Here is a 23,096-nt window from a genome sequence, read left to right on the forward strand (position 1 = left end):
ACATGAATTAGTTTTAGCTTTGACATGTGACAAGTACTTTGAGTCCCACTGAGTTAACTCCTCTGTGCTGTCTGTAGACGCTGGCCCTCTGGAGACACCCTGTGCCAGGGAGGTGAATACTCACTCACCATCAAATGGACAAGAATGGCAACCAAGATAGGTTTTAGCATTAAGCTCAAAAAAAAAAAAAATTAGAAAAAATTAGAAATTTTTCTAAGACTGTTTGCTGACACTAAGGAGAAATAGAAGTTTTTATTTCTTGATGTATCCTAAAACCTGGGTGATGACTGCTGACCATAGACCCATCAGCAGAGAACCAAAGATGAGCTCACAGCTGACCTGAATTATGATTACAGACTGTACAGTCACATATTCCATAGATAGTAAACTTCAAATTTTAACTAAAATACCTCCATAATTAATGACTACTATTATTAATATTTCTATTTTGTGTAGGGCGTGAAGAGAGGCAGAAAATGATTAAAGCACTTGGTACCCCACCCCCCCAAAAAATCTCTGTAGAAATCTGCTGTGGAGAGAAAAGAAAAAATATCAAGGACTTTGTCCCTAATATGTAATCTCATGTTTCTAGCTGATGTCTTCTTGGTGGTACACTGAATCAACAAATGTTAGCTCAGAAATATTGACTCTGACCCTGATGTTCTGTGCCACTCTGTGGGTACAAACAATGTCTTATTATCATTCTTACTGGCACTTGGCCAGCGTGTGGCCAGTCTGGTCGTGGAAGGTTCAGCTACCTTAAGAGGCTGCTCCCAAATATGAGTCCACAGGTCCATGTATAAGACGCCTTGATAAGGTGTCTGCTGGCCAACCTCAGGGCCCTGCTTCGAAGGACTACTGCCCAGCCCAGACAGCTGCAAAACCCAGGGTAAGAAGATCATTCTTCATGGAGCCAGAGCCAGGGTGGGTCCAGAGCAGAGGGTGACCAACGCTCTTTTCTACAAAGGGCCCAGACACTGAAGTCCTTTCCATAATTGCATCTCCTGCCACCCCACCCAGACCCCCACATGCCTATAGCTTCTGTCTCAAAGCCCTTCTCTCCCCTGGCAAACATCTTCTGTAAGTAGATGCCTGGCAGGCCCCAGACCTCTGGGAGCACTCGACTAGGCCTGCAAGGTTCTCTGTCAGGCTCTTCAAGGGTTACAGAAGTGAGTCCAGTAAGTCAGGCAAGGAGGTGATGTATGTACAAATTATTACAACCCAGGGCTGAAAGTGATGCTGTGACTGCCACCCACAAGTGCTTCAGCCTGTATATTCTGCCCTGGTTCCCACTCCTTGGAACACACGCCCTGCCGCTTTCTGTTTTCTGCCTGGCAAACTTCACTCTTCCTTTGAGGCTCTGCACAAGTCAGCTCAAAGGTGACCGGCTCTTTGAAATCTTTCTGAATCTCAGGACGACTGAGTTGCTTCTTTATGTTTTCACTGCACTATGTCATAACTCTATTATAGTAATTATCTTTTCAATGATAACTTTTCTTAAAAAGCTTTACTGAAGTATAAATTATATAACATAAGCTATACATATTTAAAGATACAATTTGATAATAAGTATCCTAAAAGGAATGCTATTACTGTCTTGACCAAGGATGGCTCCATACTACTTATTCATTAAAGAAAATTCAAAAAATCAGGAAAGTATAAAAAAGAAGTTTCCTGTAATCCTGTATCAGGACATTTCCAAGGTTAATCTGCTGCTTTTAGTTTGCCAGCATCGTTCATCCAGCGTGTGTCATTCTGATGGTCACGTGCACAGAAGGGAGACCCGCTCCCTGCTACCTGGAAGGATATCGATACATGGGAATTCATACTTCTCCATCTGTAAGTCCTGAATTCCTAACACTGTTCTGCTATAACACTACATCTTTGGTACACAATGCTCCTAAAACTTTAAATATGGTATTTAGCTAAGAAGAAAAGTTCATATAAATCATTTTGCTGAAGACAGAAATAACCAGGCACACTGGGGTCTGAGAAAGCTCTTCAGTGAAACACTACAATAGGGACCACATGTCATTAAATGTCACATGCCATCCAAGTCGCATGGGGCTGCATTATCCCACATACTACCAATTGCTGCCAATTAATTGTAAGATGCCATCAACTGTAAAACAAATTCAGATTTTAGTTAATATATGTGCTGCTGAGGCGAGTACAAGATTTTAGTTATCTTAAAATGCAAAAAAAATTATGCACCTTAGATCCATGAAATACAGTAGTTCTTGAGTCATGTTTGTGATGGAGAACAGTATTTATACTGTGGGGGTATTACTTAAAAATGGCTTTCTGAACACCATTTGAGAAAGGCCCCATTCATATCTCTCTTTGCTCTCTTTGCTTACCTATCAGTCCCATCAATGGAACTATAAGACGCAAGAAATCGAAATAAACCTCCTATTTTCAGACTCCCATGTAAAGCTAATTACTGTAGGAAAAATTACCACCTGATTTGGCTGGCTCTCCCTACACCCTCACCAATCCCCTTCTTCTCATTCTTATTCTATAAAGCTCAAAACAGTTGAAACAATGTGATTTATAATTAATTGAAATGTTTATTTTGAGGTAGTGCTAAACACGGAGTTTTACTGGAAACATTTTGTGATAGATTATGAAGCATGCTAGCAACCCAAACAGGGAGATGTATAATACACTTTCCAACTTCAAAGCACTGTTCTTCACACTTGCTGGCTTTCATTCTCATTCTAGCGTGTAAAGAGAAAGGCAATAGGATTCTCAGTTCTGTAATGATGCTAGAATTTTTCTGTATAATGCTTTAAAAATCAATCAGCAAGAATAGTTTCAGACCAGGTCTGAGCCCACCAGAGTCAGCATCCATCGCACCATGAAATGCTTGCGAAATGCCATTAGCTTTGGACATATACCTTCTTGAGGGTGGAAAATGCTCTACAATTTTGAGTTCTTTATTTGCATTTCAAAATGTGTGAGATTGCTGCAGAAATGAAAGGGAAAAAGCAAAGCAAATTCATTTTCTTCTCTCTTGGTTGAAATATCTGATAATGGTAGCCAATTTAAAGGAGTCATGCATTCTTTTCTTTACCAAATTCAATTACTTTTGAGATTTGAAGAATGAGGCAGAAATGCCTGGTGGTGTTTGTCTAGCAAATTGTTACTCCGAATTAAGTCCCCAGAGAACAGAAAAAAAATAGGAAAGTTCATTATCAATTGACTTTATTATATATCATGTCCTTCAATATCCAGACAAAACGAGGACATTCTCAGTAGTTAGCTAATTAATTTAATGGTACTGGTACCTCAGAACACACAGTTAAATCAACTTTCCTTGTGAGGTCAAATGGTCCCCTTAATCTTAATAAGGCCTTAATTTCATTGTTTACTAGTTATTGTAGAGATTTTGCCCGTCAAATTCCAAAAACAATTCTAGAGCCTGCACACTAACAATAGTGATAATCTCAGACATTAATAGCCTAATTAATGAACTGCAATGTCCAGCTGTCAGAATACTAATTTGTTGAGACACAGGTTAAAAGAGATGACCTCTGTGTGAAAATTAATAACAGTCTTTGTCGCAGGCAGCAAATGATACCCTTAAAGATGTCTGTGCCCTAATTCCCGGAACCTGTGAATGTTAGCTCACATGGAAAAAAGGGATGGTGCAAACGTCATTAAGTTAATGATTTGGAGGTGAGAGATCATCAGGTGGGTCCAATATAATCACAAGGGTCCTCACAAGGAAAAGAAGGAGCAGGAGAGTCAGAGAAGGGGATGTGAGAAGGGAAGCAGAGGCTGGGGTGATGTGGGCCACGAGCAGGAACGGAGGCTGCCTCTAGAAGCCGGGGGCGGCAAGAAGACGAATTCTCCCCTACAGCCTTCAGCAGGAACTAAGCCCCGTTGACCTTGATTTTAGCTCAGTGAAACTGATTTCAGACTTCTGACCTCTAGAAGTGTAAGAGAAATGCATGTTGTCTTAAGCACCAAGTCTGTAATAATTTGTTATAGCAGAAATAAAAAACGAATGCAGTCTTGTTTCCTGTGTACAAGATAAATTATCAGTACTTAGTGAGCTTTTTGAAAAAAGGCATTATTAAAATCATGCAATGTTCCTACTCTTTGAAAGAAAATCACTTATTCTTTCTTTCTTGGGCATGGCAAAAAGATCTAGACGTGAAATAGCTCCATGTGAATCCTATAGTAGTTCTAAATAAGACTTTTTTTTATTTAAATTTGAAATTCTGTGCCCTATATGATAGATAATAATGGATCTTTCTGAGTGAAAAATAAGGTACTTCTAACTTTCTGCGTTAAAAATAAAAAAAATTTAACTATAGTCATGTTTCTGTAAATTAGATCTTCAGAACTTACTCATCTTGTATAACTGAAACTTTGTACCCTTTGGCCAACACTCCCATTCCCACCCCCCATGCCCCAGCACCTGGCAACCACCATTCTAACTCTCTGCTTCTGTGAGTTTGACTATTTTAGATTCTACATATAAGTGATATCATACAGTATCTGTCTTTCTGAGTCTGGCTTAATTCACTTAGCATAATGTCTATACTATATATATATGTGTGAATGACATATGATATATCAAAAATGTTACTACAGTTAACAATACTGTATTGTATACTTGAAATTTTCTAAGAGAGTAGATCTTTAAAAATTTACTAGGAGGGTAGTGTTTTCATTAAAAAAAGGAAAAGAAAAGGAAATTGGTAACTATATGAGGCGATATGTTAATTAGCTTGATTGTGATGATTATTTCACAAAATATGTAAATATGGAAACATGAAGTTGTTTACCTTAAATGTATACAATTTTTATTTGTCAGTTATACCTCCAGAAGGCTAAACAAGTGAAATTTTTGAACTAATGATTTAAAATCTCAATTTCACCTCAGGAGTTAAGTCATTATTTACATGTAAGTATCTACATGAAAGAAAACAAAACATTGTATAATCCTTTTGGAAAAGTCACAACAAAATAGCCTTTGGTATGTGCCTAGTTATATTAAAATTTGTACTTACATCATGGATACATATATACAATAAAAATGCTTATTTGATTGTATTTTGGGTCAGTCATTATTTTGGACAGATTATGTACAAAGATTGTAAGCATCTTGCATTTTATTCTAAATGTGGCAGGATGTCATTGGAAATACATAGTAAATAAACCATTCAAATAAATTCCCAGGTATTGAAACAGGTAGAAGCCTGGGAACTTCAGATGGGTTCTGGTTTTGATTCCACCAATGAGATGCCACATTCATTCATTTAGGTATGGTCTACAAAGCTGAAACTATTTACTATCTGATCCTTTACTGAAAAAGTCTATCAAACTCAGATTTAAACAATGAGTTCCTGGGAAAGAATTACACAAGCATATCAAAAAACAGAATAGAGTCTGGAAACAAATCCATGTGTCTATAAGAAATTCAAATGTTGACATAGGGTATTTCAAACCAATGGGGGAAAAATCGGCTAATACGCTGATAGTGTTAGAGTAATTTACTAGTCATTGAAGAGAATAAAACTAGAATCTTACGTCATATCACCCAAAAATTTAAAAAAAAACCTTAAAAAACTGTAAGAGAATTAGAACAAAATTGAGAACATTGTTAGAATGCTCGGAAGATCTTTTTTCTCTGACATAAAAATTAACACTTAGCTAGTGTAAAAGGCACATAAAAAGGGTACAAGAAAATACTTGCATCACATATAACAGACAAATGAATAAGATATTAGGAGTTCGTACAAATCATTTTTTTAAAAGTGGCAATGGACAATGAATGGGCAATTTGCAAAGGAAAAATAGTCTTTGCTCAAGCTTAGAAGTAATTGGGAAAATGCAAATGAAAACAATGAGGTATCAACTTTTCATCCATCACACAGACACAGTGATAAAAGGCCAGATAATATTAATCACTGGCAAAGATATATAAAAAGTACTTTTGAAGCACAGCCAAGGGTAATTGTGGTTTCTAATGCCCAGAGCCATAATTCCTGTTCTAGATAGCCTCACTAGAGACATTCAATAGCAGGCATACAAAGAGGCATTTCCAAAAAGTGTTTGTTAACAGCAGTATTGTAACTGCTGGGGACTTCAACACCCCACTGACAGAGCTGTACAGGTCATCAAAGCAGAAAATAAATAAACACTGGACTTAAATGGGACTCTAGAACAGATGGGCCTGACAGACATTTACAGAAAATTCTACCCCAAAACTACTGAATACAGATTCCTCTCATCAGCGCATGGAATATTCTCCAAGATTGTTCATATCTTAGGCCACAAAACTTGCCTGAACAAATTAAAAAAAATCAAAATCATACCACGTATCTTCTCAGACCACAGTGGAATAAAACTAGAAATCAAGTCCAAGAGAAACACTCAAATCTACACAAAGTCATGGAAATTAAACAACCTGCTGCTGAACAATTATTGGGTCAATAATGAAATTAAGATGGAAATCAAAAAATTCCTCAAACTGAACAATAAAGGGGGACACAAGTTATCAAAATCTATGGGATTCAGCGGAAGTATTCATAAGGGGAAAATTAAAAGCCTTAAATGCCTACATCAAAAAGATAGAAAGATCACAAATTAACAACGTAATGATACATCTCAAGTAACTAGAAAAGGAAGAGCAAACCAAACCCAAAACCAGCAGAAGAAAAGAAATAACTAAAGTCAGAACAAAACTAAATGAAAGAGAAAACAAACAACAAAAAATAAAAATAAAAAAGAATAAACAGAAGTCAGTTCTTTGGAAAGATAAACAAAATTGATAGACCTCTTGTTAGATTAACCAGGAATAGAAGAGAAAGGACCCAAATAAGCTTAATCAGAAATGAAAAAGGAGATATTACAACTGATACCACAGAAATACAAAATATGATCCATGAATACTATGAAAATCTCTACAAATATAAACTGGAAAATGATGAGAAAAATGGAGAAATTCCTGGAAACACACAACCTCCCAAGACTCAATCAGGAAAAAATAGAATTTCTGAACAGACCAATAATGAACAGTGACATTAAAACAGTAATAAAAAATCTTCCAACTAAAAAATTCCCCAGACCAGATGCCCCAGACAGCTGAATTCTATCAGACCTACAAAGAAGAGCTGGTACCCATACTGCAGAAATTATTTCATAACACTGAGAAGGAGAGAATCCTCTCCACTCATTCTATGAAGCCAGTATCACCTTGATACCAAAGCCAGGAAAGGACAAAACAAAAAAAGAAAGACCAATATCCCTTATGAATATAGAGGAAAAAAATCCCCAATAAAATACTAGTAAACTGAATCCAACATCACATCAAAAAAAAAAAATAATAATCCCTCATGACCAAGTGGGCTTCAACCTAGGGATGCAAGGATGGTTCAACATATGTAAATTACATGTAAATCAATAAATTGATTCACCACATAAACAGAAGCAAAAACAAAGACCATATGATCATGTCAATAAATGTAGAAAAAATACTCAACAAAATCCAGCACCTTTTCATGATAAAAACGCTCAACAAACTAGACATAGAATAAACATGTCTTAAAATTATAAAAGCCATGTATGACAAACCCACAGCAAACATCATACTGAATGGAGAAAAGTTGAAATCATTCCCCCTAAAAATTGAAACAAGACAAGGGTGTCCACTGTCACCATTTCTATTCAACATAGTGCTTTAAGTCCTAGCTGAACAATCAGTCAAGAAAAAGAAATAAAGAGTATCCAAATTGGGAAAGAGGATGTAAAACTATTCCTTTTTGCTTATACGATGGTTTTGTATCTAGAAAACCCTAAAGACTCCACCAAGAGACTCCTGGAATTGATAAACAAATTCAGCAAAGTCTCAGGTTACAAAATCAGCAGCATTTATATACACCAATAACAGTCAAGCTGAGAATCATATCAAAGACGCAATACCATTCACAATAGCTACAAAGAAAATAAAATACCTAGGAATATATTAATACTTAACCAAGAAGGTGAAAGATCTCTACAAGGAGAATTACAAAACACTGAGGAAAGAAATTACAGGTGACACAAACAAATGGGAAAACATATATTCATGGTTCGGTAAAATCAACATTGTTCACATGTCCATACTGCTCAAAGTGATTTACAGATTCAATGTAATCCCCAACAAAATACCAATGTCATATTTCACAGATCTAGAAAAAATAATTCTGTGCTTTGTTTGGAGCCAGAAAAGAGCCTGAATAGCCAAAGCAATCTTAAGCAAAAAGAAAAACTCTGGAGGCATTCTATTACCAGACTTCAAACTATACTAACAAGGCTATGGTAACCAAAAACAGTATGGTATTTGCACAGACCAATGGAACAGGACAGAAAACCCAGATATAAAACTATCTACATACAACCAACTAATCTTTGACAAAGCAGGCAACGACATATACTGGGGAAAAGAACTCCTATTCAATAAATGGTACTGGGACAATTGGATAGTCACATGCAGAAAAATGAAACAGGACCCCTATCTTTCATCACTCACAAAAATTAATTCAAGGTGGATAAAAGACTTTAATATAAGGCATGAAACCATAAGATTTCTAGAAGAATATGTAGGAAAAACTCTAGTTATTGGCCTAGGCAAAGAATTTATGACCAAGACCCCAAAGGCAATCACAGCAATAACAAAAATAAATAAATGGGAGTTGGTTAAATTAAAAAGCTTCTGTATGGCTAAGGAAATAATCTACAGAGCAAACAGACAGCCTACAAAATGGGAGAAAATATTTGTAAACTATATATCTGATAAAAGGCTAATATCCAGAATCTATAAAGAACTCAAACAAATTAGCAAGAAAAAAACAAACAACCCCATTAAAAAGCGGGCAAGAGACATGAACAGAAGCTTTTTAAAACAAGATAGACAAACGGCCAACAAACACATGAAAAAATGCTCAATGTCACTAATCATCAGGGAAACGCAAATTAAAACGACAATGAGATATCATCTTACACCTGTTAGAATGGCTTTCATTAAAAAGTCCAAAATCAATAGATGATGGTATGGATGCAGAGAGAAAGGAACACTTACACACTGTTGCTGGGACTGCAAATTAGTACAACCTTTATGGAAAACAGTATGGAGATTTCTCAAAGAACTGAAAATAGACCTACCATTTGATCTAAAAATCCCACTACTGGGTATATACTCAAAGGAAAAGAAGTCATTTTATCAAAAAGGCATCTGAACTTGAATGTTTATTACAGCACAATTCACAATTACAAAGATGTGGAATTAGCCCAAGTGCCTATCAGTTCATGAGAGGATTAACAAAATGTGGTGTACGTATACCATGGAGTACTACTCAGCCATAAAAAGGATGAATTAATGCCCTTTGCAGCAATCTGGAGAGGGCATTCAATCTGGAGTATCTTAGGAGATACTCCTAAGGGAAGTATCTCAAGAATGGAAAAACAGACACCACATGTACTCTCTAATAAATTTGGAAATAACCGAGGGACACACATGTGCACAGAGGGAAGTAAAAGTCACTGGAAATCAAGCAGGGGGCAAGGAGAGAAGGGGAGGGGCAAAAACCTACCAAATGGGTACAATGAACACTAACTGAGTGATGGCACACTTATAGCCCGGACTCAAGCATTACAAAAGCTATTCATGTAACAAAACCATTTGTACACCCTTAATATTTTGAAATAAAAAAGTGTTTGTTGTAACAGTGTTTATAATAACAAGCCATAAACAATCTCAATATCCATCGAAAGCAGCTTGACTAAATAAATTACAGCAAATTCATACTATAAAATATTTTGCTGCTGTTTAGAAGAATGAAGAAAACCCCTACATGTTGTCTTGCAAAGATCTCCAAATACATATTGTTAAGGGAAATAAAAATCAACTTTTAGAATGGAATTTACCTCTGTGATAATAGTAATGAACAATATGTCAATAATTCACTTTAGAAAGGTGTGATATTTGTATTTAGCGATGCTATTTATATATTGTGGGTATCTGGAAAAAATTAACTCTTGGAAAAAAATGCTTTAGTACTATATAATTTAACAGTTTAAAAAAAACTGCACATGCACATATGTACCTATAAGGCACAGGGAAAAATGACTGAATTGGTACATACTAAACTATGGATAGTAATCTCTGGGTAGGGAAATGGAATCTGGCTGGAGATGGTAGAGACTTTCACATTTTGCTCTCTTGCCATTTGTATAATTTGATCTTTTATAATGAGTATATAGTTAGATGTCAGTGGTACAGTTAAAAAAAATCAAAGAAAGCCTATAAGGCTCAAGTATGCAATAACTTAAATATATTTTGTGGCTGAGTTTTTGTGTGCTTTTTCTTAGACAATATAGAAATCTTTTTTTAAAGTCCTAGAAAATATTTTAAGCTTTAAAAAGGCACTCAGGGAAGTTATATAGCACATGTCTTCTATTCTAAGACATTGATTTTAAGATATATCATTAATTTAATAACAGCTTTTCAGGAAAAAAACAGGACATACAATCACATTGAATGTATAAAATGATTGCAAGATTCATTTCAACTTCACAAATGTTTCTAGATAAGATGACAATTATAATAAGCATCACATTTTGCAGAGAGTATGGAAGTGCAGGTAAGTACGGCTGCAAGCTTGATTGTTCCCCTCTGATGAATAAATACGTATGTGCTTGCAAACTGTTAAGGATCAGCTTCATTTGCCTCTGGCAGGAATATTTACAGAGGAAAAGACAATCAAGAGTAAACTCACTATCCACTGCCAATGTCTATGTGAATAAAGCATATTCCTCCTTAGTAACGCAAGATCTCACCTTGTTTGGAAATGGAAATTTGCTTGGTTCCACTTTGCCAGGTGCTTGAATAGCAGACAGTGGTGGAAGCCAGGTCATCTCCTAAAGGAGGGGATAAAAACAAACAATATTGTGATACGGGGTATGTCCGAAATTAGTGGCACGTAAAGCAGCTATGCAAGCATGTCTCGATAAGGCACGAAAGGGCTAAGGAATGAGTAACGGATGGAAGAATTTTTTTAAAAAGGATATGAAACCCATTTTTATGATTTCTTTTCCTACTTTTACCAATTCTTGACTCCATGGCTATCCCCATGCTCCCTTTATACCTTAAAAGGGACAGCAAGGCTGTCCTATTTTCACTTCATTTAAGTCCCTGAGTACAAGGATAACTCATTAGTAAAAGTTCTATGGAAAATGCAGTACAGAGGGGTCTGAGACTTGATCCCACAAAATTCCCAGGATGTCTCTGAAGGAATGCACAAAGTCCTTTTAGGGATCTTTATTAGAGGAGTCATTTATACTATTAAACTATGAGTTCCTAAGAAGCTCCACACATCACTTTGGTCTTCGTAAAAATTGCATTCATGGAGCAGTGGAAAAAAAAAATCACTTGTATAAAATAAAGAGAAAAGGGTGTCATTTTTATAACACAGTATTAAGAACACAGTGTGAGCTTAACTTGAAATAATCTGTCATATGCTTTTTGACATGAGCTGTGAGAGGGAGGGAGGGGTTGTTTTATTCACTTCCAGTATTCTCCCTCAGTTTCATTTCCTGGAAGACAGTTGCAATCGATAAATGATTATGGAATTAAATTGATATCTGATTACCAAGATGCCAACTTGGAGTTTACAAATCGGTTCTGAACCCCATTTCTTGGTTTGCTTGCACTTCCAAACCTAAGCAAACACAAAAGCAGCAGATGATCTATTTTAAGAAAAATGAGAATTCTCTCTCTTTAGGTGAGGACATTTCCTAACCTCCCTTTAGTAGGTGGGTGGGTGTTGAAAAGGGATTCTTTTAGGTTTCTGGAGAATAATCCTGTGCCTTCTTTCCTTGGGTCACTCTCCTCCTCAGCACCTTACTTAGATGGTGCAGAACACACACAGGGAGCAGGGGGAGGCGGCGAGTGGGTTCAAAGCCACCCTGGGAGGATTTACTAACCCACATCATCTCTCCCCCATCAGGACACCTGCCACAGGTGGTAGGTGGGTCCAGCACACGTGCATTTCAAGTATCCCTTCTCCATTCAGCTGTTACCAAGGTTCCCTCCAGAAAGCAACGTGGGATCCAGCAACCCTTTACGTCCCTTGTCTCTTTCTACTTCTTGCTCCCCGAGTATCTGCCAGTGCTTTGGTGACCCTTTTGAGGAGGTTGTTAATCAGGATTGTCAAATTTACATTCAGAGTGGTCTCTGTCTTTGTTGAATCAAGAAACTGGTCATCATTTTCAGAGTTAGGCCACCTTGTCTGGTCAGATCTTACCCAGACTTTTGCTACCCGATTAAGAAAACTATGAAGACACAAGTAGGTTTTCATCAGTTTCCTAACCCTATCCTTTCTACAACTTGGCTCTCCCATGTAGCCATCTTTCCTCTATAGGGTTTCTGATTTTTCTCTTTCATTTAAATTACTCTCTAGGATATATGTGTTTTGTAATTGGTCTCAAATCTTTTACAGAGGAGTTAGTTATCGATTACAAACCATGGAACCAATTATTCTTTTCTTCTGTGGACAGTCTGATATGTCCCTGAGTCCGTCCCCCTGCTAATCAGCCACTTGATAGCTTCCTTTGCAATCACTATTTGGCTTAAACAATTTAGCCTGTATGATCCTTAGGGGCCCAAAATTGCTAAGTACAAACTAATTACTCATGATTAAACATCAGACTTGCACATACAACCCCCATATGTCCATGTTAACTTTGCATACAGATTCCATCTGTATACCAGAATGCCTTGTATATGTGCATTTTGTGTCTGACTGCTACCAAAACCCCAGAAAAGACGAACTACTATTTCTGTGTGTCCCACAGCTAGTCAGGAATAAATTAAAAGTCCATAAAACATAAATAACAATACTTTCAAAAGAATACTTCCTAGACCAACAGCTTCTTATAACTGATACTTTAAGGTTAAAATTTGTTTAATGTACAGTTTATCCAAGAGTGAAAGAGCAGACAAACTTTAAGACATCACTAAGCTGTGACCCTTAAGGGTAAAAACTGCCTTCCTGATCTTTGTATCTTAATCAGGGTCCATCCCTGAGCACCCACTCCTTCCCTGAAGATGCACTGTGGGCAGCACTGTGACTGCCTTACATACATGGGGTGCTCAGTCCAGTATCTAGCAAATTTGAAAGTTAGGGTTTCAGCTCTGTGACCACCATCAATCTTTCTTCCTGAATCCCCGTTATGATGTAATCTTTCCATTTCTTTCTTCCTTCTTTCCTTCCCTCCAACTCATCCATCCACCATCCACCCAACCTCAAAAATCATCTACACAGAAGGCAGATGCCATACCCTCTTAGTTTGCTGTCCTCATGCAAATACCCTTCTCCTTTGAGGCTTTGGCCATATGGTTTTGGACTCCTCAGGTCCTTTCCTTACCTAACTAAAGATGAGCTGCATTTTTCTCTCTGCCCTTCCCACCCCTTTAAACCAGCCTAATGGCTCCCTCCAAAGTCCCCTCTTGCCCCGCCAGCCTTTACAATACCCTCCTGTTGGCTTTTAAGGGCAGTAGGGCAATCTTGTGGCTGCCCCAAGCACCCCACTTTACTCTTTTGGCCTATTCTTTTTCTGCATCCATCTCTGCTCTACCTCAAATTTTTGACTTTAAAACTCTGAATTTAACCCTGACCTTTGGACTTTAGTTTTGAAGAATTAGCATCTTGGCTTTTCCCAGTCTACTCTTAGCCCACTCATTCCACGGGCTCTCCAAGCCCTATCTTTCCTCAGCTAAAAAATGGCACATTAAATAAATTGCTCTTGAAACCCAACACACAGTACTAACCACCAAACAGACATCTCAGCTGGCTTATCCTAGACCCTCCCACAAGGTGAGGATCACTCTTAGGTTCATACAAATCCCCCTAAGATCTCCAATGTTTTAAATTATTATTTTTATCTTGTTTTTTTACTCATAGCCTACTTCTCTAAGTAATAAAATCTCCAATTTCGGTTCAAGCCCTCATTTTTGCTTCTCTGATCCTACACGTGGGCTGCTTAGGAAAAGGCAACTGTGCACAGTGGTGCCGAAACAGAAGTAGAACAATGACTTCCCTACTCGTGGGCCCTCCATGTGGCTCTGGCAAGGCTTGTGTTTACTCCTCAGGTGTTATTCCCACATTTTGTGACTCTCCTTGAGCCTTGCTTTGGTTCCCTCTCTCACAACAGGTGGCCTGGCCTCCTATGTCATCTAAAAAACAAAGGCTCTGAAGTTTAAATGTTCCCCAAGGACAAATCTGTGGGCTCATGCCCAACTCCCTTCCTTTCCTCTGATCTGACTAGAAGAGGCCAATCCTTGCCTGTGCCCTCCACCTGTCTGTTCCTCTGTGTATGTGTTTGTGTGTAGTTTAAGAATAATGAAATGCCTACCTGTGAACTCACAACCCACCTTTACATCGCCAAGACTTTGTCATCCACTTTTAAACAGAACCAGCTATTACATAAGTCCTTCTAACTGTCTAGATCATTGGATTTTCTTGAATGCTTTCATTTCTTCCCCAAACTCTCTTCTCCCCCAGCTCCCACAACGATGTTTTCCTGGCTCACCTCTACTTTCTAAGCTTTCTTCCTCTTTCTTTTCTTTTTTGTTGAACCTTCTTTTCTCTCACTGTTCCTTGAATACCTTGTGTTCAGCCTTCCTCTCGCTACCTGTCCTTTCCCTGGGTGACTCCATTACTGTGACTTTACAAACCATCTAATATGCTCGTGATGCTCCAAAGTATATCCAGCTCTTAACTGCCTGCTCTAGATGTCTCCTGAACCTCTCAACCTGGGGTTCGATGGTCAATTCAAACTCACCATGTTTAAAACTGAACTTCTACTCCCCACAAACTTCTCTTCTTGTGTTTTATACCCTTGTTAACGGCACTGACATCTATTGTCTGCAAATCAGAATACTTGGAGTCATCCTAGACTCTGTCTTTTTTACTCCCTCTCCCTAGTAATAACAGTAACTCGCATTTATTAAGCACTTAAAGTATATCATACGTGGTTTTAAATGTTTTACATGATTTATTCAATGTAATTCTCATAACAACCCTATGAGGTAGTATTTATCATTTCCTCATTTTATAGGTGAGGAAACCAAGTCATTAAGAGGTTAACTGATTTGCTAAAGTTCACCCCACAGCTGGACTTACCATGTCCTGGGCTGCCTCTAGGTGGACCCAGGACCTTCTGTGTTCTAGCCATGGACTAACTCCTGCCTCACTGCTGTCACAAGCCGAGAACCCTGAATACACCATGCATCCCTGTTGTTTGCTGGGCTGTTCACTCATCTAGCAACACCCATTTCTATTTCCTCCTTTTCTACGAAGCCTTCTTTGGCCAAATCAAGCCACTGTTGATTTGACCTTCTATTATGCCACATGTTCCATACACATATTTCTATTAGAACACTTGTCCCTCTGCTGTAGTTACCTGTTTATACATTTGTGCCTCCCCCTAGCCTATGATGAGCCCTCAAGGGCCAAGACTGCAAACTTTGTCTGGTGGCCCCAGCACCTAATCCGGAGCCTGGAGCACAGTGGGTCTTCACTTCATTTCTGCATAAATGCTGAATTGAACAGTATCTCTGCAATGTCTCTAGCTTTCCTTCCTTTCCATAACCTGAACTACCATCCTAATCACACCTTCATTATCTTTAACTTGGGTTACTTTAATAGCTTCCCAACTGGTTCTCTTTTTTCTGTTATCAGTCCATTCTCTATACTGTTGCCAACTGAGTTTTCCTAAACTGCAGATCTACCTGAAAAACTTCACTGCTCCAAAAATCTTCATATGCCATCATCACATACATAAAGCAATGACGATGAAGATGATGATGTCTCCTGTGGTGCTTTCCAGTCTTCAGAATACTTTCACACAAATTTTCTCACTTATGCTCAACCTTTAAAATACCAATGATTATATCTGTATTAGAGGTGAGGAAGTTAAAGCTCAAGAAGATTAACTGATTTGTCCAAGGTCCCTTGGTTCATAAATGCCACAGCTGAAGTTTGGCCATATATCTCTTCACTCCCAGTCTAGGATTTGTTTTTCACTCTATTGCATTTGCCTTCCAAGACCTCACCCTAGCCCTCAAGACCTTCTACAATAAGGTCTCAGTTTCCAGACTCATGCCTTTTTATTGCTCTGCAAATACGCTACCTCCAAGGAAAACCAGTCCTTCCTTTTCCTTACACTATACTCTTGGTGTGTGAGTGCCTGACCCCCATATGCTTCTGGATCTCTCTCCATCCATTAAAGATCATCTCAAACACCATTTTTGTCTTGAGACCTTTGCTGACTCTTCTTCTTTTCCAATATAATATGATTGTTCCATTCTCATGCTCCTCCAAAGTACTTATTTTCTCTCTCTCATAGTAACGCACACATTCTGTTTTGTGTGGTAGTTTTATGAGTACATTCCTCAATCTACACCCAACCATTTCTCCCTCTTCTGATGCTCTTCCCCCAATGTAGAATAAAAATAATACTTAGAAATCCTAATAATCTCTTTTAAGAGCATTCAGTTTTACTAAACATAATCCCCAAATAGAAATCCTAATAATCCCTTTCAAGAGCATTTGTATTTATGGAACATAATCACCTAAAGGAGGACTATAAATTTCTTCTGAGAGGGATATTATCTACTTATATTTGTAGACTGGAGCATCTTACATACTCAGCACTCAATATAAAATTGTTGAACTGAAATGAACACACACATTTCAATGCAAACTTGTTTGCTAATGTTGCTTTAATTATAGCTAAGCATTTCCACATGATTTTTCTATCTAATGAATCCTACTAACTACACAAAGTAATAATAAAGAAAATACAGATGCTTAAATTATTCAGATCTATAAGAATTTCCAAAAAACATAAGAATTATTTGTATGTACTATTTTGATTCATTTGTAATGCAATGCAAATACAAAATATATAAACTACATATAAAACAAAAAGCTTCTGCATAGCCAAGGAAACTATCACGAGAGCAACCAGACAACCTATAGAATGGGAGAAAATATTCACATGTTACACATATGATAAAGGGCTGATAACTAGAATTTATACAGAACTCTGAAAAATCAGCAAGAAAAAAATCAGATAACCCCATTAAAAAAATGGGCAAAGGACATGGACACAAATTTTCAAAAGAAGAAAAACTAATGGCCAACAAACATATGAAAAAATGCTCAACATCTCTAATTATCAGGTAAATGCAAATCAAAACCACAATGAGATATCATTTAACTCCATTGAGAATGGCTTTTAACAAAAAGTCCCAAAACAATAAATGCTGGTGTGGATGCAGAAAGATAGGAACACTCATACACTGCTGGTGGGACTGAAAAGTAGTACAACCTCTGTGGAAAGCAATATGGAGATACCTCAAAGAGCTACAAGTAGAACTACCATTTGATCCAGCATCTACCCAAAGGAAAAAAAGACATTCTCTAAAGAAGACATCTGCACTAGAATGTTTATAGCAGCACAATTCACAATTGCAAAGATGTAGAAACAACTCAAGTGCCCATCAAGACATGAGTGGATTAATAAAGTGTGGTATATGTATACCATGGAGTTCTACTCAGCCAAAAAAACCCAATGGTGATCTAGCACCTCTTGTATTATCCTGGACAGAGCTGCAGCCCACTGTATTAAATCTGACCTGGATGGGGCAAAGGCAATATATGTAATCTAAACACTTATACTGCCGTCATATGCTGAAATAAAAAACTAAAAAATTAAAAAAATAAAAAGGCCAAAGGCACATCTATAAACCAAAAAAATGTTATTTATAATGTGCAATGGCTTTATAAGATTATTTATTATGTTAAAATTCCCCACTAGGATCGTATGAGAAAATTAAGGGCAAATAGACTATTTCCTTTTTTGTGACTTACTAGCTCAGTGAGCTTAGGTAAGTCACATGCTCAGTAAATTGCAGTGATGTCAAGCTGTAGACTTTAGAATCAATCAGATCTCAGCTTGTGGTGTCTTAGAACAGTGGTACCCAATCTTTTTGGCACCAGGGACTGGTTTCACGGAAGATAATTTTTCCACGGACCTGGGGGACAGGGAATGGTTGGTTTCAGGATGATTCAAGCACATTACATTTATTGTGCACTTTATTTCTATTAGTACATTGTAATATATAAGGAGATAATTATGCAACTTACTATAATGCAGAATCAGTGGGAGCCCTGAGCTTGTCTCCCTGCAACTAGGTGGTCCCATCTGGGGGTGGTGGGAGATAGTGACTGATCTGACAGGAGGCGGAGTTCTGGCAATGATGCAAGCAACGGGGAGCGGCTATAAATACAGACAAAGCTTCACTCTCTCACCAGCCGCTCACTTCCTGCTGTGCGGCCCGGTTCCTAACAGACCATGGACCAATACTGGTCCTCCTCCTGGAGGTTGGGGATCACAATCTTAGAGCCAGAGGAAATGGGGATGTTAACTATCCCATGGTTTAGTTACGAAGATTAAATAAGATAATATATATTAAGAAAATAGCATAGTTCCTTTCATATTTAAGCATTCAATAAAAGACAGCACTGATTAATATCAAGCTGAGTTTCTGAATTGTCTCTAAAATGAGAAATATATTAATAATTTCTCTCTGAGTTTTAGTTGCTGGGAGTCTGAGATGAGAGAATATACGGGAAAGTGTTTTTTTACAACAGAATAAGCATCATGCAAGTGTAGCCTGTAATTAAGCTAGTAATTATTAATACAAACTACATATTACTAAAACATAAAGTTAAAGAGATTACTATGATTCTTAAGTATGATCTGTACTTTATATTGGAGAAAATGTCTCTAAGTTTCCTCATAGGAACAGGTCTCTGACAAAATAATAGCAGTCAGTGGGATAATAAGATCTGATAAGAAGTAATTCATTTGTACCTTCTTTCTGGTAATGATTTAAAATGTAAGCAAAGGTAATTTATCATTCCTGCTAGAATTTCACTTAGCTGCCTCACCTTGTTTTCTTTGTAGAGAAAGACTATTTCATTGTGAGGACACTGAACCCTGCCACTGTATCCACCGTGGCCACCCCCACCTGCTCCTGGCCTCCCCCCATCAACCACCCCTTCATCACTGCTTTGCTTCCATCTACCCCAGCTGCCTACCCTTTAATCATCTCCTGGACCACATGTAAGACAGGAAGAGAAATATAATGTTTAAAGCCACTCACTCCGAAGTCTAGCTAGCTACCTTCCCTGCCCCTTCTTTGATCTCTCTGCTTTCCTTCCTTTTTGATTTTCTTGCCACTCAGGAACAAGGTTTCCCCAGCCCTGAGAGGCCCTCAGTTTTGAGTTTAAGTTCCTTAGCCACTTTTTTTTTTTTTTTTAAGAGACAGGGGCTATGTTGCCCATGCTGGCCTTGAACTCCTGGACTCAAGGGATCCTTCCTGCCTCAGGTCATGAGTAGCTGGGACTGCAGGCATGTGCCACCATGCCCGGCTCCTTAGCTTTTTAGATACTCCAAGTGATGAGATTAAGAATCTACATATCTGTCTTAACACAGCCTCATCAGTCCCATCTCTCCACACAGATGTCTAGTTACCTAAGGGACATATTTTAGGGTGACTTCTTATTCCTTGGATAGGCTTAAAATGCCAAGACTCTTTAAGTACACTCACTTTTCTCCTAAAATGAAAGAACAGACGTTTAAATGATAAGGGTATAGAATATTGCATTTCATTAGCTGTCTTACTTCTTCTGTGTCCTCCACATACCAGTTTGGAGGAGGCTATGGGGCACACAGGCCAGTTTCCATTTTCACGTCTATTGTACAGCACAATTGGCCCTGATCCCCAAGAATCAGTAGACGTTCACATGCTCATTTTGCACACCCTCCTTCTCTCTCCAACTATCTGCCCACTTATTCCGATGTCACCTGCACTGGTCAGTTGCAGTACAAGTGGTAGGAGGCCTATGGCATCCACTCACCGAGCGGCACAGCTCTTTGTTACTAAAGGAGAGAAGAGACAAAATTAATTTTAGCTTGGAGTCTAATATTAGAGATCTTAGAGTCCAAAATGTGCAACTATGAAGATTTGCAAAATATAGTTTGCAAATAAACTAGAAAAATTCAAATGATGTTTCAATTTCCCTATTAAAGCAAGTGAACAGAAAAGCACTTCCCCTGTTCTCCCTCCCCTGTCTTCCCACCACAATTTCCCTTGGACACTGCCAAAGAGATGTCCATCTGAGACAGTTACCATCCCGCCTTTGCTCAATAGCACCCAGTGACTCTGGTCCAGTGGTTCAAGATGCTCTGTCACATGGCACCATCATGGACACTGCAATGTTGCTGCCCGCTACTTCTCTATACAGTTCCCCAAGCCTGATGCATTTACTTCCTGTCCTGCCTGAGGGCTTCCTGCCCCTGTATCCTTTCACTTTTCCTTTCCTGTTATTCCACTTCACTGCCTTCTCCATTCTTTCTCATCCTGGCCTCTCTCTGAAGTGCTATCTTCATCGAGCTCTCTATCCTCTACCCTCCACTTACACATGATCTATGCCACTTATTTAACTATTACGTGCTTGTGAGTTTTTAGGTGTTAACCACCATCAGATTATAATTTTTAAATTCCTGCTAGATTATAACCTCTTCCAGGGAAAGGATGTCTTTTAACTTTCCTGTGACTCCGCAAAGGCCAAGCACAATCAATAAAATAATAGTGAAACCGCCCTTTACAAAATTAAGAAGAAGCCATAAGGTTGCAACTATGGTAGGGGCCTGGACTCTGCAAAGGTATAGGCATAGTTAAAAAATATATATAACCAGCCACTGTTCCCTAGCCTGTTTTCCTATTAACTGCTTATTACTTAGCAGTCACATAGCTGATGGCCATAAAGATTCTCAGCTTTCTTCATTGCTCCCATAGATAACATCACCCTGGTGAAACCTAAGGCTGGTCTTTGGGATGTCTTCCAGACCCTGCATTCTGGTGGACCAACTAACGCAACCAGACCAGTGGCCCATCCCAAGAAACCGATCTAACTGGCCTTGTGACCTGGGAACTGACTCAGCGCAAGAAGACAATTTCTACTTCCCAACCGTCTCAGTTCATCCCCAGCCAATCAGCAGATCCAATTCCCTAGCCTCTGCCCACCAGACTATCTTTAAAAACCCTGGCCACAAAATTCTCAGGGAGGTGAATTTGAGAAATTCCTCCCACCTCCTTGCATGCACTGTGTGATATTAAACTCTCCACTGTAACCCCTGTGGTCTCAGTGTACTGGCTTCCCCTTGAGCAGGGGGCAATGAACTTGGTTGGGTAGTAACAACAGGAATTCATTTAACCACTCTGGGATTCTCTTTTCTCGCATGTAAAATGACGGCAACGATAAATTATACTGGTCCCACCAAGCACCATGTGACTGTTGCTGGGACAGAGACATGTGCCTGTCAGATGACCGCAGTTAACTCCAGAATTCTTTGTCCGCAGAAACTTATTCTTTCTTAAATAAGACACTAGATGAATTCTGCCACTGGAGAATAAAAATGTAAAACACCAAAGTTGATGTTTATGTGTGGCAGTGGCAATTGATCAGAGTGTGATTTCATTTTCAGTTTCCGTATCAGAATAATCACTCAGCTTTTCAGGTCTTTGACACATTATTATTCACATTAGGACAGTCTTATTAGATAAATACCACAACAGGAGAACATGGTAATTTTTGTGACACCACATATCCTCTAAATCTGGTCAAGGAGAAAACACACCCGAGGGTCTGCACCTGGGAAGCTAAGCACCTGCCTTCTCATGAGATGAAGTGGGAGAAACATACTCATTCCCTAATGGAACTGAAGGGTACATCCTACTGTCAACCCACCCCTGGGATCTGTGGGAAGGCCCTGATACTACCTTTAAACATGGATTTCAGGGTCAGACTTAAAGGCAGGGCAGACTTTGGCTCAGAACAAGGGAGTTGGCCGGGCATGGTGGCTCATGACTATAATCCTAGCACTCTGGGAGGCTCAGGCAGGAGGATCCCTTAAGCTCAGGAATTTGAGACCAGCCTGAGCAAGAGCGAGACCCAGTCTCTTCTAAAAATAGAAAAATTAGCCGGGCATCCATGGCATGTGCTTGTAGTCCCAGCTACTTAGGAGGCTCAGGTAGGAGGATCACTTCAGCCGAGGAGTTTGAGGTTGCAGTGAGCTATGATGACGCCACTACACTTACCCAGGGTGAAAGAGTGAGACTCTGTCTCAAAAAGAAAAGAAAAACAAGGAAGTCACAGTCAAAGCCTCTAAACTGGCCTTAAATCAACAAAAATTTGAGAACCTTATTTTACCACTCTGTAGTAGAAAAACCTATAGTTTGAAAAAAATATAGTACATTTATGTCATTAATAGTAATAACAATTATTTTGATGGAAACACTACTCATGGAAAGCTTTTGGAAAAATAGCAACTGCTGAAAAGAAAAGTGCCTTTTTTTTTTTTTTTTTTGAGACAGAGTCTTGCTTTGTTGCCCAGGCTAGAGTGCCGTGGCATCAGCCTAGCTCACAGCAACCTCAAACTCCTGGGCTTAAGCAATCCTCCTGCCTCAGCCTCCCGAGTAGCTGGGACTACAGGCATGTGCCACCATGCCCAGCTAATTTTTTTTCTATATATTTTAGTTGTCCAGATAATTTCTTTCTATTTTTAGTAGAGACGGGGTCTCGCTCTTGCTCAGGCTGGTCTCGAACTCCTGACCTCGAGCGATCCACCCACCTCGGCCTCCCAGAGTGCTAGGATTACAGGCGTGAGCCACCGCGCCCAGCCAAAAGTGCCTTTTTTTAAAAAAAAAAATTTACCTTTCACAGTATAGCTTAGGCTGCTAAAATTCCAGAAGCCAAAATTGTAACCCACTCAAGCACAGATACAAATAAGCAAATAACCAATAAGACTCTGTAAAAACAGGGTTAGCAAAAATCACAGTGAGTCTTTGTTTCTTTAAACTAAAAATTTAGGAATATGACCAATTTGAATGAAAATGGGTCTGAGAAGGGGATTCCCAGGAGCTGTCCATGTATTTTCTGGTCTCTCACACACCCCCTGGAGGG

The 23,096-nt window shown here is 38.7% G+C and overlaps 1 protein-coding gene across 4 annotated transcripts in view; it reads right to left on the reverse strand.

The window, feature by feature from the left end:
• AFF3 (AF4/FMR2 family member 3) overlaps nt 1–23,096 on the reverse strand; it is a 552,172-nt gene that overhangs the window by 176,817 nt on the left and 352,259 nt on the right. For all 4 annotated transcript variants that reach the window (XM_045550236.1, XM_045550238.1, XM_045550237.1 and 1 more), the window contains one exon: nt 10,834–10,914. In XM_045550236.1, coding sequence (XP_045406192.1) covers nt 10,834–10,914 — 81 coding nt within the window. The remainder of the gene's footprint in view (nt 1–10,833; nt 10,915–23,096) is intronic.

Source organism: Lemur catta, chromosome 4, assembly GCF_020740605.2.
Source record: "Lemur catta isolate mLemCat1 chromosome 4, mLemCat1.pri, whole genome shotgun sequence".
Taxonomy (NCBI): domain Eukaryota; kingdom Metazoa; phylum Chordata; class Mammalia; order Primates; family Lemuridae; genus Lemur; species Lemur catta.